This window comes from Anastrepha ludens, chromosome 2 (genome assembly GCF_028408465.1).
Source record: "Anastrepha ludens isolate Willacy chromosome 2, idAnaLude1.1, whole genome shotgun sequence".
Taxonomy (NCBI): Eukaryota; Metazoa; Arthropoda; class Insecta; order Diptera; family Tephritidae; genus Anastrepha; species Anastrepha ludens.
The window spans coordinates 152,159,921-152,173,846 of NC_071498.1; the positions used below are offsets into that span (position 1 = coordinate 152,159,921).

Consider the following 13,926-nt stretch of genomic DNA (forward strand, 5'->3'; position numbering starts at 1 on the left):
CAAATTTGAAATTTTTCCAAATGCAAAAAAATATGTTGACTTATAATTTATATTTTGTTGTCTTAATGCCTCTACTAATTTTAAACAAATAAAAAAAACTACAGTATATACATAATAAGAATTTCATAAAAATAAATTTAAAAAGCAAAACACAAATAATTGGAGTGCCTAACGCAACATAATAAATGTATTACACACATACATATGCAGCAAACATAGTAAACAAGAATAAGTTCGATAAATGTTTATTTATAACTTAAATGTATTTGATTAACATAAAATTAATAATCATAGTTTTTAAAGAGAGACTGAAAGATAACATAATTAAGTTGCAATTAAAATACTTTTGTGTGAATTTCTTTTTTTATTTTAGTTTTTGCGACTAAAATTTAAAGTGCTATTGTACCTAATCGTTAATGAAATGCGCCACAGTCGACCACAGCAAATACTTACACACGCATACGGGTATTTAATTTAAAAATAATAATATTTTCACCTAATTTGTGACGTACTTTTCAATGTCGTTCCCATATAAATGTATATAATTACGTTTTTCAATTAAGAACCACAAGGGAAAAATGTAGGCAAAAGCTTCGCCTACATAAAACAAAAGTTAACAAACAAAACAAGCCTACCAATTGAGCGCAAGGTCACCGCTGGCCTACAGCAGCACTCACTCTCCTCTCTTGGCTTGCTCTTCAACATTTCATACTTTTCGTTTTTTTTTTTTTTAAATTTTTTTTTAATTGTAGCTCAGTTCGTATTAGTAACTAAGGAGTTATACGCATTATTTGAATCGTCGCAACGGTAATGTTGGACTCTCCGGTGGTGTGCTGTTCGTTTGCAATGCGCTCTTCTTCGGCACGCTCACATTTTTGAAGGGCGCACCCAATTTGCGTGCGCCGCGAGGTGATGATGAGCTGTTTGTTGCCGCTTCCATAGCGGCGGTGGTGGTGGCTGAAGCGGAAGGCGCAAGTCCGGTGTGCAGTAGCTCCTTTGTATTGGAATCAATGGAAGCTTGAACCCAACCTGTTGGCGAGACATTTCATATATTAAAATACACTTTCACAGCAAAGTTTTATAAGAAAATTTAAAAAATACAGGGTGGCTGATGAATTTTGCTACATTAAGAAACTCAAATAACTTTTTTTTTAGTGTATGGAATTCATTTATTTTTTTTTTCAAGTTGAAGGTCATTAAATTTTATTAAATGTAAATAGCTTAACTAGTTTTAAAAATAATTGAATTTAAATGCCCTCCATGCTCGTTGACACAAGTGCGGCATCTTAGTAAAAAGTTGTTCATTGCTGCTTTGAGAGTTGCGACAGGAATAGCCGCAATTGTTGCCCGAATGGATTGTTTTAGTTCATCCAAATTTGTTGGCTTTGTTTTATAAACTTCTTGTTTACATAAACCCCACAAGAAAAAGTCAGGTGCAGTAAGGTCAGGCGACCTGGGGGGCCAACGAAATTCGGAGTTTCTTGAAATCAGTTTATTGGGAAATTTTCGTCGCAACTCTGTCATAACAGTCTGGGCTATGTGAGACGTTGCCCCATCTTGTTGAAACCACACAGAGTTGAAAGGAATTCTCTTTCGGCGTAGTTCTGGATAGAAAAATTCTTTCAGCATTTTCAAATAACGGTCTCCAGTAACCGTAACGGTGTGACCATTTTCTTCAAAAAAATAAGGCCCGACACACCACACTGTCACGCGAAGAGGATGTAATTCCGTCTCGTGGAGTATCTGTAGGTTAGAAGTACTCCATATTCGACAATTTTGTTTGTTCACATTGCCGTTTAAATCGAAATGGGCTTCATCAGACATGAAAAGGCAGTTTAACATGTTTTGGTCTTCTTCCACCATTTGCAGGATCTTCTGGCAAAATTCTAAGCGAATCGGCAAGTCTGCTGCATTCAGTTTGTTAACCATTTGAATTTTGTAGGGAAATAAGTCCAAATCTTTGTGCATTACTGTTTGCAAAGACTGTCGGCTGACACCAAGTTGAGCAGATAAGCTTCTTGTTGAAACCCTTGGATTGCTTTGTATAGCTGCAGCTACAGCAGCGATCGTTTCCTCCGTCCGAACTGGTGGGTTTCGATGATAAGGCCTTCTTGCGACTGTTCCTTGCTCAGCAAAATTATTCACCAGTCTCATTATGGTCCATCTGCTCGGGGGATCGCCGCCAAACATCCGCCTGTACTCTCTCTGTACCAAAACTACGGACTCCAGTGCGTGATAGCGGCGGACTATCCAAATTCTTGTTTGCGTGTCCCAGTTATCCATTTTAATAAATTTTAAAGATCAATCTGCAAATTAAAACAAAAATGGAACAGATAACTTAAAAAGAAAAAAAGTTATTCAATTTTTTTTTGGTAGCGGCTTTCATCAGCCACCCTGTATATATACAGTGGCGAGCAGAACTGGCTAAATCTACTGTTTCTTATCGTGCGATAAGCAAAAAAAAGGTATTTAGTTGAGTTTAAACGCTTCGTTGTTGTTGTTGTAGCAGTAATCCGAGTCCTTCTGTCGGTTTTTAGGGAGGACTGACCTCCTTGTTAGAAATATTTTTCTTTAATTTCGAATCCATTTTTGGTCCCACGAGTTTTGAACAAGGGAGGTCCACCTGTACAGAGGTCCATGTGCATAGGTAAAGTTAGACAGAACCGGAGGTCGCCAGGTATCCGGAGCACTCCGTTCCCGACTAGGCTATATTTGATCCAGGTTACTAGCTATGCTAAACCTCGGCACGGATCGTATTACACCTTGTTCCAACCCTGAGCAGAAATTGGTCATCGTTCAAAAAGCAGCCCGAACCAAGAAAATGGAGTGCACTCGCTTCATATAAGTATTAATCGAAAAGAAGAAGATTACTAAAAAGGTTGAACATCCTTTCATTCACTAGAAGTGGTCGCTCATAAAGGGAAATAGCGCAACGTTTGAATATTTGCCATCAAACTGTATTTAATGTTTTAAACGACGAAATGAAAAAAAAAGTCCACAGGTTACAAAAAGGCGGCCCAATCTACTTTCGGACAGAGATGCGTGAGCAATGTAGCGATTATTGACTCATCAAGTAGCTAAATGCCCAAAAGAAGTCACACAAAAGATTAAAAAGCCCGCCAGTGATTGGATAGAACGCAGAGCGTTGAAAAAAAATTGGGTTGAAGGCCGCCATCGAGCCGCATTATCCGACAAAAACCTGAAAGCGAGGCTAAGATTCTGCAAAAAGTACAAACCCTGCAGTACTGACGACTAAAAAAGTGTGATTTGGACTGATGAGACGATTTTCAGTCGGATGGAAAGCAGTATTACTAGCGCCGACCGTATGAAAAGCTGCAAAAGCATCTAGTAAACAAACGATGCAGCATCGCGGTGGTAGCCTTATGGTGTGGAGCTGCTTCATTTTTTATTCCTTTATTATTCCACTTGGGACTTCAACAAAATATTGGCGCTGCTTCACGTGGTGGTATAGTGGTTAATTGGTACGAATATTCGGGATAATGAAAAAAATAAGACTATTTGACTATTTGCGGATTTTGTTAGTCTAAGCGCATATCCAACGGCAGAGGTTATATTTCAGCAAGACAGGACCCAAAACATACCGCTAAGATTGAAAAAAAAAGTGAATAAAATATTAGGCCTTCCAGCTTTTTGAATGACCATCACAAAGTTGTGATTGAAAATTAACTATTCTAAAGAAACGGTTAGCATCTAACGAAATAGTCCTAAAGAACATCAACGAACTATGGTTAAGAGTTCAGAAGAAATGTGACATTCCACACTGAACTATTGCAAAACTGGTCGAGCGCATGCCAAGACGTATAAATAGTGTCATTAAGGCTAAATGTCTTTGGAAAACGTATGAATATAAAGTTTAATGTAATAAAAGTTATCGTCAAAAAAAAAAAAAACGAATCACTTTCTTATGCATTAGCTGAGGCTGCTGGTTATTGGAAAGTCTCAAAAACCACGTTGTTGTTTTAACAATTTTAACGGTCCGATTGATTATAAAAGCTGCTAAACCGCCTGGATGACTTAAAACATGTTTAAGGTAATAATGCATTAGAATTGCAATTTATTCTAATATTTAGGTTAAAGTGTTTTTCGAAAATAAAGAGTTGCCGTTAAAAGCACTTATTTTAATAGACAACGACCATATTCCTCCAAGTGAATGGATTGAAAACAAAATATGGTAACATCATGGCTATGTTTCAGCTACCATTGAAGCGGAACTAGGAGAATCGGTGCTCAGGAGATCGGTAAGTAGAGGTACACCGCAAGGTGGAGTCCTTTCACCGTTTTTATGGAACGCAGTTGTAAATAAACTTCTGTTAATACTGGAATCGGTGGGCTGTAAGGTGATAGCTTACGCCGACGATGTTGTTATTGCTGTCTCTGGTAAATTTGTATCTACATTAAGAGACCTAATACAAAATGCTCTAGATATACTTTCTAGGTGGGCAGGAAAGTGTGGTCTAGGAGTCAACCCAGACAAAACACAACTCATGTTGATCACTAGGAAACACAGAATCCCTCAGCTAAGTCCAATTACGTTCAAAGGGGAAGCTCTTGTGATTTCGGAAGAAACCAAGTACTTGGGACTAAACATAGACAGGAAACTGACTTGGAAGTCAAACACCTTAGAAAGGGTCAGGAAAGCGAACCTAGCTTTTTATGCCTGTAAGAGAGCTTTAGGGAAGACCTGGGGAATTAAACCTAAGGTTGCTCATTGGCTCTACACTGCTGTCGTCAGACCCATTCTTCTATATGGAAATGTTGTCTGGTGGCGTGCTATGCAGAAAAAAACCTATTCTAATTTATTGAATAAGGTGCAGAGATCAGCGGAACTAGCAATATGTGGCGCCATGAAAACCACGCCATCCATGGCTTTGGACATCATGCTACAACTGCCACCCCTAGATCTCTTCTGCAAATACTCAGCGGCCTGCGCCGCTTTAAGTCTCAAAGCGAGCTCACAATGGAGAACTGTCACACATGGACATTCAACCATTTTAGACTCCTACACGGATATACCCAGTGACTGTGATTATCACCCTCCCATTCTTTGCTTCGAAAGGAATTTCCTAATGAAAATCCCTTCTAGACTGGAATGGCTTGAAGAAGATCCAACACCCAACACACCCGTTAAGATCTACACGGACGGATCCAAAATGGACACCGGTGTAGGATCAGGGTTATTTTGCGAAGAGCTTTCTATTAATGAATCCTTTAAACTACCGGATCACTGTAGCGTTTTTCAAGCGGAAATAAACGCTATTCATGAAGCCTTAAAATGGTTAAAGATAAACAGAATGTCATCAACGGATATCTGCTTCTATCAGACAGGCAAGCTGCCCTACGAGCCCTGGATGCATTCCAAACAACATCAAGGAGTGTCTTACGTTGTCGCCAATCTCTCAATGAGATGGCCAAACAATATCGTATAATATTATGCTGGGTCCCAGGCCACAGAGATATACCAGGGAACTGTAGGGCAGACCAACTTGCAAGAGAAGGTACCTGTATGCCAGACATAAGTAATTTTATGGAGATACCTCTCGCAACTTGTAAGCTTCTCATTAAGGACGCACTAATCAATTCTGCAAATCAGAGATGGATTAGCGCTAACACCTGCGAAATTGCTAGGCAAACATGGCCAAGGCTTAATTTACGTCTGTCCAAGAGTATTATAAAACTGAGTAGACTTCAAATCAGGACCTTAGTAGGGGCCCTCACAGGACATTGTCTCATAGGAAATCATGCAAGGAGATTAGGCGTATACACGCATGATTTCTGTCGTAGCTGCAGAAATGAGGAGGAATTGGAAACAATTCAACACCTTTTTTGCACATGCCCGGCTCTATCCAGAAGCAGAAACCGATTTTTAAAATCCTACTTCTTAACGAACATAGATAATCTATACACTTTAGGTATCAACAACCTTTTACGCTTTGTCAAAAGCTCAGGATGGTTCAATATGGAAAGGGAAATGTAGCCCAGCCCCCGCGGCTCACAACGGACCCATTCCGTGGTCTAAGTGGCATCGTTGTCTCTATGTGCGATGCGGCTGCCAAACCTACCTACCAAATGTCACTCCCCTCATACAGCCAATGGACCAAAACACAATCAAAATTACAAAAATGTATTAGAGAAATAATCGTTTAGCTTCTGTCGCGGTAAAAAAAGCTAATGACCACAAAGGCTATGAAAAGTTTAACTCTGGAGGACACCATTGATATGCAGGATGCTGTCTGGAATAGAGTAAGCACAGAAGTGTTTGTTGATTGTTGTTGGATTTCAAAAAGATCCTGAAGATAATATTCTATTAAATTTACTAAAAGAAAAGTTGAATGGCGAAATTAATTTTTTGATGGAACACTCAGTCGATCTGCTTCCTATCTTGGTTCCTACGTTTGTTTTTTTTTTCAACCATGCAGAGCTAAGACATTTTTTGTAAATATCAAAAGCAAGCTTTATATTTTTGTTTGTAGATTAAGTGCATACTATCAACTGTTCAAGTTTGGAATGAAGATCGCTATGTAGATGACTCAACAGAGAATAAAGAATTGAACCAGAAGCAGCTACCGATCGCAATGACTCTATCACTGAAGTTCCTATAAAAAGAATAAGTGGCAACGATGCGACCGAACTTATTAATAAAGGAATTGAATAGGCTGGAAATGAAGATGTTCAACAGAGTGTTGTAAATGTACTTCAATTTAAGGAAGAAAGCTGTTTTCCAGTTAGTAGAAAAGAAAAACCAGCAGAAAAAGATTACTGCCTTTTTAATAACTAATTCAAACACCCGTTATTATTAATAAAATGCCAAATTTTGGGCTTGAAAATGTTTTTTTTTCTTTTTCAAATAAATATTCTCTCCTAAATAATAATAAAAAAAATGTGCTCCTAAAAATTCGTTTTTGTTGTAAAACTAGCAAATAAAAATTTGTAAAAATATGTTACACTATTTTCCATTAAATATCACTATTCGAGAACGTGAACAATCTTGGCTGTAATTAGTTCACTTTTTCGCGGGTATACTGTATATGTCGGCCGCCGTAGCCGAATGGGTTGGTGCGTGATTACCATTCGGAATTCACCGAGAGGTCGTTAGTTCGAATCTCGGTGAAGGCAAAATTAATAAAAACATTTTTCTAATAGCGGTCGCCCCTCGGCAGGCAATGGCAAACCTCCGAGTGTATTTCTGCCATGAAAAAGCTCCTCATAAAAATATCTGCCGTTCGGAGTCGGCTTGAAACTGTAGGTCCCTCCATTTGTGGAACAACATCAAGACGCACACCACAAATAGGAGGAGGAGCTCGGCCAAACACCTAACGGAAGTGTACGCGCCAATTATTTATTTTATTTATTTTATACTGTATATGTATATTGTATTTATTTGAAAGCTTTCCTATATGGCACTCTACTGTATTTCAATTACGCATTAGTACAGCTATTAAACGAATTTTCCATATTTTGCGACTATCCTTTTTTTGCTTCTTCTCTCGGTACCCCTAGGCGGCAACGCAAAACCTTCACTTCACGACTCACCTTTAATAGACGAGCGGTGGTGATCGATCAATGCAGCAGCCAATGGCGCAGCAGCGCCGCTATCACGCAGTGTGGCATACGTTGACAATGGCATCGGATTGTAGATGCGATTGGCAAAATCTTCAAACGTGGTGCTCTCCTTGTAGCGCGACGAAACACTCTCTAAAGAGCGATTACGTTCTTCGTAACTGTAATAAGCAAAAAATAAAAAGTTCATTAAAACCGAACACAGCTTAAAGTCTGCTAATTATATTCACTATTGTTGGAAGAGCGGCATAGCAGCGCGTTTGGCACGACTCGCATTGATTGCTGTGGTACGTATCAGCGTGGCTAGACAAGCGCCACTTACAACACTTTCGTTGGCCAGTGGGCCGAACCACGGCACCTCCGGTTTGCGATTCACCGTCACACGGAACAAGCCATTCTTCAGCGGATACACCACAATCAGTACATCACAAAACTCTGTCGGCAATATATCGCGTCGATAATCGCGGTAATGTTCGCTCCATACGATATGCACCTCATCATTGCCCAAGTGACGTGTTTTTAGCAGCAAGTTTTCGGGCGAATCGGAAGGCATTCGTGTGGCCACATGATAGATCACCTCCAGGAAGGGTGTTGCATAGTAGGGCGCAGTGGCGCCACAACCTTGACGCGGCAAACCGCCGAGAAAGCCGATGTGTGTTTCCAAATCGATTTCCCAGCCAAGCGCCGAAACGAACATCTCATAGGTGCTGCTGCCGCTGCCATTGCTCAGTATGCTACTTTTGTCTTCTTGGCCAGAAGCCACATAAATCACTGCCATTTTGTGTGTCTCGCGACAACGCTGCTGATCGACATTGCGCAGTTCGCGCAATAGTTTTTCGGTGCGCTGCAGTAGATGTGTGCGCGAGCGTCGCTCCCAGCCAGCCATGCCGAGGTGAGAGAATAGTAAACGACAATATTGGAAGGGTATCTCAGTGCGGCCTGTGAGACTGGTTGTGTTGTACGACTCGAATGAGGCATGTGAAGCTTGTTCGGCTGAATGAATAGATCGCTGATCGTGATGGTGGTGTAGCAACGAAGCGTTACTAGAGCCGCTTTGTAGCGCTTGCTGATTCAAATTAGAGACATACTCCTGTTCGAGTGCGCGTTGATTGAGGATGATGGAAATAGTTTGTGCCTCCAAGCTGCTGCCCAGCGGACTGGGACCGGGCATATTGAGCTGTGCCAGTGGATTGGTTAAACATTCGGGACTGGTGTGACCGATATAGGCCAAAAGCTAAAAAGATAACAAAAGCAGATATGCAATTATAACAATTTGAGCGGGTATTTTTCGCTTTACTCACATCGTCTAGTTGATCGAGATCGGGTGCAAGATCCTTAGCTAGCGGCAACTCGCCCGCTGGTCGGTGTCGCAGAGTGTGGCGTGGCGCCAATACATCCAACCCAATCATGGAGGATATCAGCGAATCCATTGGTTGCGACATGTTTCGATGTTGCGGTGTTGTATTGAAGCTGCGTTGCATGCTATCTGCTGCGCGCTCCCCACTTGCAATACTACCGGCGTTTAGCGCTGAAGCTGCACTATCGCTGGTAAGGTACTTGAAGCTCTTTCGCGGTTCACTGTACAGTATGGATGCATCCCAGCACGCTTTCCCGTTCAAATCGCGCAGCAACACACGCACTTGCTTCTCAGCCGTTATCAGACCAGCCGTCGCCCCACCACCGGGTAACTTTAGCGCGGGAAGTTCAATGAAACTCGCCACCAAGCCGGAACTCAGCATGAATAGCTGCATATTCTGCGCATGCAACACCGATGGTAAGTCAACAGAGTCGCGGCGCGCATCAGCACCGCCGCCGCTACCACCGCTTGGTGCGCCAGCGCTCGTATTCGTTGTTACATCGTCCTGTTCCTCGACCATCGAACTTAGCCTTGAGGCACCAATGCCCATAGGAAAGTGTCCCAAATGTGTGACCAAATGCATGGCAATAGCCTTAGCGCACATCTTGATCGCGCTGATACACGTCTGTATCGTCTCCGATGTCTGGTAGTTCGCCTCGGGCAGTTTTCCATCCGACTGTAGGTCATCGCTGGAGATGTGCGTATCGAAGTCATCGTCTGCGGTCAGCTTGACGCGTTCGTGTCTTGGCGCGCCCGAAGCGATTTGCATCAACACACGCAACACGAATAATATCAACGTATCGCCGCGTTCATTGAGCGGCGCTAGCATCAGCGACGCGGGGAAAGCCATACAGTATTCACCCAGGCAGAGCATTAGCGAAGTCAGCACAACCTTGTCAGAGTCCTTTGGGTTCGTGACATGTTGTATTTCAAGTGCCTTGCATATCGCGGTGATAATCAGTTGTGGCATGCGTTCAATAGCCGCCAGCTCACGTCCGCGCTCAGCGCACAATTTCAAAGCGTCTACCGCCACAATTGCAATGGTGCGATGTTTGAATTGCAAAGCTTGCAGTAGCACCTGCAGCGCTTCGCGCACACGTGGATTAAAATGCGCATTGTGCTGTATGTCGCGCGGTTGCACGCCAGGCGGATGTGGAATGGCTTGCTGAAAATAGCCACGCGAGCGCCCATTCGATTGCAATGGTTGCGAAAGCTTCAGCAAAATCCACTGACCGAGCTGCGAGAGCGCTATGCAACGTGCTTTGGCGGAGGGCTCGCGGCGCGCACAGCGCAATACAATATTTAAGATGTGGTCCTGTAGATCCGGACATTCCATCAGTTCGAATATTTGTGGTGACGGTTGCAGTACCGGACGTGGTATCAGTGTTGGTGGATAACAGAGCAGCGAACCAAGCAAAGAAGCCACCTCAGCGCGCGGAGTAGTGCGATTCGCTTCGAGCGAGGTTAGTAGTATCGCTGATGCGTGCACGATGTCCAGTAGTAGTAGTGTGTGACCGGGTAGCAGCAGGCTTAGGAAACGTGGTCCCTCCAGATGTTTTAGAATCGCATAAATCAAATCGCGGTCTTCGCCAGTGAGTAGTTTGTGTAATGCGTGGTAGAAAATGGGCAAATGGTGCATGCCCGAGACCGCGCCGTGTACGGCCAAAGAACAGAGCAGCTGTAGCGATAATAGCTTGCCCTTCTTGAATGATTTATCCAATTCGAGTGCGCCATAGCACCAAGGTGCAACTATCCCGATAGGTGGCACAAGTGTGGGTGGCGCCGGTGTACTTTGATTGTCCGTGGAAATGCCCTGATTTTGCTTGATCTTCAGCAGATTCGTAGTCATGTCGAGTAGATGCTTAAACACTTGTGCGTGCAACTCAGCTTTGGGTATGCGATTCACATCACCGAGTGCGCCCAGCATGCGCTTCCACATGATAGCCGTTGAGTCGGGCAACCAGCCAGTGGCCGTGCCGCCAAGTATTATCGAGCGTCGCTCGGAGCCGAGAAAACTACCCGAACTGCCCTCCTCCAAGCTGCCGCTATCCACCGCCAACACATCGATTTGCATTTGGGCGTCCTTAATAGAGCTACCTTCGATGCCACTGCTTGCCGTAGGCGATGGACTACGCGAATCCGCACCACTTTCGTTATCTTCGCCATCGAGTAGATCTTCATCGTCGTCACCCTGAGTGGAGCAACGTTGGCGACGCTTGCGGCCGCGTTGCCGAGCGCCGAAATTCGCTACCGAATCTAGCGACATGGCGCGTCGCATATCGTTGTGTTGCTGTATTGTGTGCGCGTGTGCGCCTCCAGCAAAGCGACGCGCACTCAATGTCTCCGAGCTGAGCGACAACTCTGTCGTCGACTGTTGTGACAGCATAGCGCTCAGCGAATGTTCAACATTTGTGGGCAGCGCTGTTGGTATTGCGCCCGCGATCTTCTGCGTGTTCCGTTGACGTCGGCCGCGCATGCGCGAATTGCGCGCTACCGAAGCCAAACTGCCCTCACTATAGCTGCGACTCAGCAGCGGAGTTAGTACAGCGGCGGCATGCCCCGAGCGCAATGTCGCACCGCCTTGCGTGTGTATAACGTGTCCGCCGCTACTTAGCGAATGCTGATGCGTGTGCAAGTGGCCACCACCGCCGCCTGCATTAGATTGTTCGTCGGAGCGACTGCTGTTCGATTCACGCTCACGTTCGGCAACATTGTCACGATCACGACTCTCTTTCATGGTACTCACCGCCGAGCCGCCCGACTGCTGCCATACGCTGCCGATACGACGACGCTTGCCTTTGCTTTCGGCCAGCCGGTCCAACGGAAGATCCTGCAGGTTCAACGCATACACGTAACGCGAAAACACACGCGTGAGCGTTTGTATTGTTTTATCCCACTCGATAATCAACTCATCGCGGTACGTTAGTGAAGCGAGCACGGCGAGAAATTTTTCCCATAGTTGCACGTTAACGGGCACATTGGTGTGCGCGCGTATCCAAGTCACAATTAGGGTTTGGAAAATGGCCTGACCAAGTATGCCGCCCAGACTGGAACTCTTCGAGCCAGTCGGATTCTGATGCAACACAATCGAGGTTACCTGCAGTAAGACTAGCAACAGCTGTTCCCAAGTTTTCGGTTCCATGCGCGTATTCATCACCATTGTGCGGTACACATTCAACACCTTCTTGCACACCTCAGTCTGCTCATGGAGCGGCGTTGAGCGGTAATCGCGTGATTTTGTCGGAAAATAAATGTTCAGATGACTGGTGTTGACGAGAAATACATTCGCTGCATTTGTGACGAATATCTGCAGCACATTTTGCAGGCCAGCGCGTACCGCTACATTCTCCTTGCACATAGCACCGACGTAGGAAGGTGTGCGCAAGCGTTGACTACGCGGTGTGCTGCCAGCCGAGCTATTGTTCGCCAGCACCGCGTTGCCATTGCTATTGTCATCCGGCTCGAGCAGAAACTGCGGCGGTGTGGTGCCGGTCATCCAATCGCGGTACACAGCAATTGCGGTGCGTATCGCATCGATTTGCGACTTCGTTGTAAAATTCAACAGAAACGCCTGCCGATAGACCTCATGCACAAAGTTTATATTTTCACGCGTCGCATACAACACGTCGCGCACAATCAAACTCTGTTGATAGGCGCGCAGGCGATGTCCTTCGTTGATGTGCATATTATCGAGGCGATGATTCATCGTGCGCTCGTGCGTAAAATGGGAAATCCAGTTAATCAGCACCACTACACATGAGGACATCACCTCCTCCTTCTTATTCACCGAACGCATTGTGGGCAACTCGAGACGTGGTTCGTACACGGACATAGTGAAATCGAAGTTTGGACAGAAGACTGGTAGGAAAATATCCTTGAAACGCTGTAACAAAAATGCAAACGCTTTGTGCTCCTTTTGTGAACGATTGTCGCGCCAGCGCAGACAGGCCACCGTCTGCAACATACTGTTGAGAAGAATCTCGAGACCATCACGTGGATCGGGTGGCGCCGACTTCTCGTTCGATGAGGGTGGCAGTAGTGCCACAAGCTCGGAATTTTGTACAGGATGCGAAAAAGTATCATGAAAAACCGATGTAGTGCCGCCATCGACTTTCATATTGGGATGATTGAGAAAATCAGTCGCACTAAACTCCAGGTCCGGGCCAATAATGCCCTTCTGCGGCACAATCAAACCTGGTATCAGATCCGCATACATTGAATGCACATAGGAGGGTGCATTTTCACCCAGCGCCTGGTACCATAATAGGAAATAGCTGTGAAATAGCGGAGAAAATATGAATATTAGATTAAAATCGATAATGGGAAGGAGAGAGTCAAGTCGTACCGCACGCCCTCGCGCCTCAATTTTGGCGAATTTCCCAAATGCAGCAATTTGGCCATGATGCGACTGAGCGAGTGGCATTGCCAGCGGCGCGCCAGCAGCTCTGGCAGCCAGCAAAGTATTTTCTCGAGCAGCCATAATGAGCCATCCAATTCCTCACGATGTGCTTTGTGTACTAAATAGGAGAACATTTTTTTTTTGGTTAATGGTATCGATTGGTACATGGAAGAGTGAGTTGTAGGTAGAAATGGCAAATGAGTTTGATAAATAATTATGAATTAAGTGTATTACACTTTACAAGCAACAACACAACATTTTTTTATTTACATTTTTTTTTTGTACTAACACATACATTCGTGAATATACCCTACAAGACAGCTGACTATCATATAAGTGTATTATCATCATTACTAATTACAAAACTGCTCATTAAACGACTCATTTTTGTTCCAGCCATGGGAAAGAACTGATAGATTTAGCATTGTCTTGTAGGGTAGTAATGGCTTTACAGTGAGACATATATGTAATGTGACAATAAACACAAGACCAGTGTGTTTTTAAGGTATGTATATGAATGTGGAGTTTAGTCGAATTTAGATAAATTCTGGAATATGTTAGATGTATAATGTGACAGTGTCGTTTATTTCAT

General features: G+C 44.0%; 1 protein-coding gene across 2 annotated transcripts in view; it reads right to left on the minus strand.

Moving 5' to 3' along the window:
- Positions 1 to 341: 341 nt before the first annotated feature.
- Positions 342 to 13,926, minus strand: part of LOC128855613 (probable Rho GTPase-activating protein CG5521) — a 37,322-nt gene continuing 23,737 nt past the window's right edge. For both annotated transcript variants that reach the window (XM_054090659.1, XM_054090660.1), the window contains 5 exons: positions 13,281 to 13,452; positions 8,880 to 13,209; positions 7,809 to 8,812; positions 7,552 to 7,739; positions 342 to 1,029 (listed from right to left, as the gene is read on the minus strand). In XM_054090659.1, coding sequence (XP_053946634.1) covers positions 788 to 1,029; positions 7,552 to 7,739; positions 7,809 to 8,812; positions 8,880 to 13,209; positions 13,281 to 13,452 — 5,936 coding nt within the window. In that variant the 3' untranslated portion in view covers positions 342 to 787. The remainder of the gene's footprint in view (positions 1,030 to 7,551; positions 7,740 to 7,808; positions 8,813 to 8,879; positions 13,210 to 13,280; positions 13,453 to 13,926) is intronic.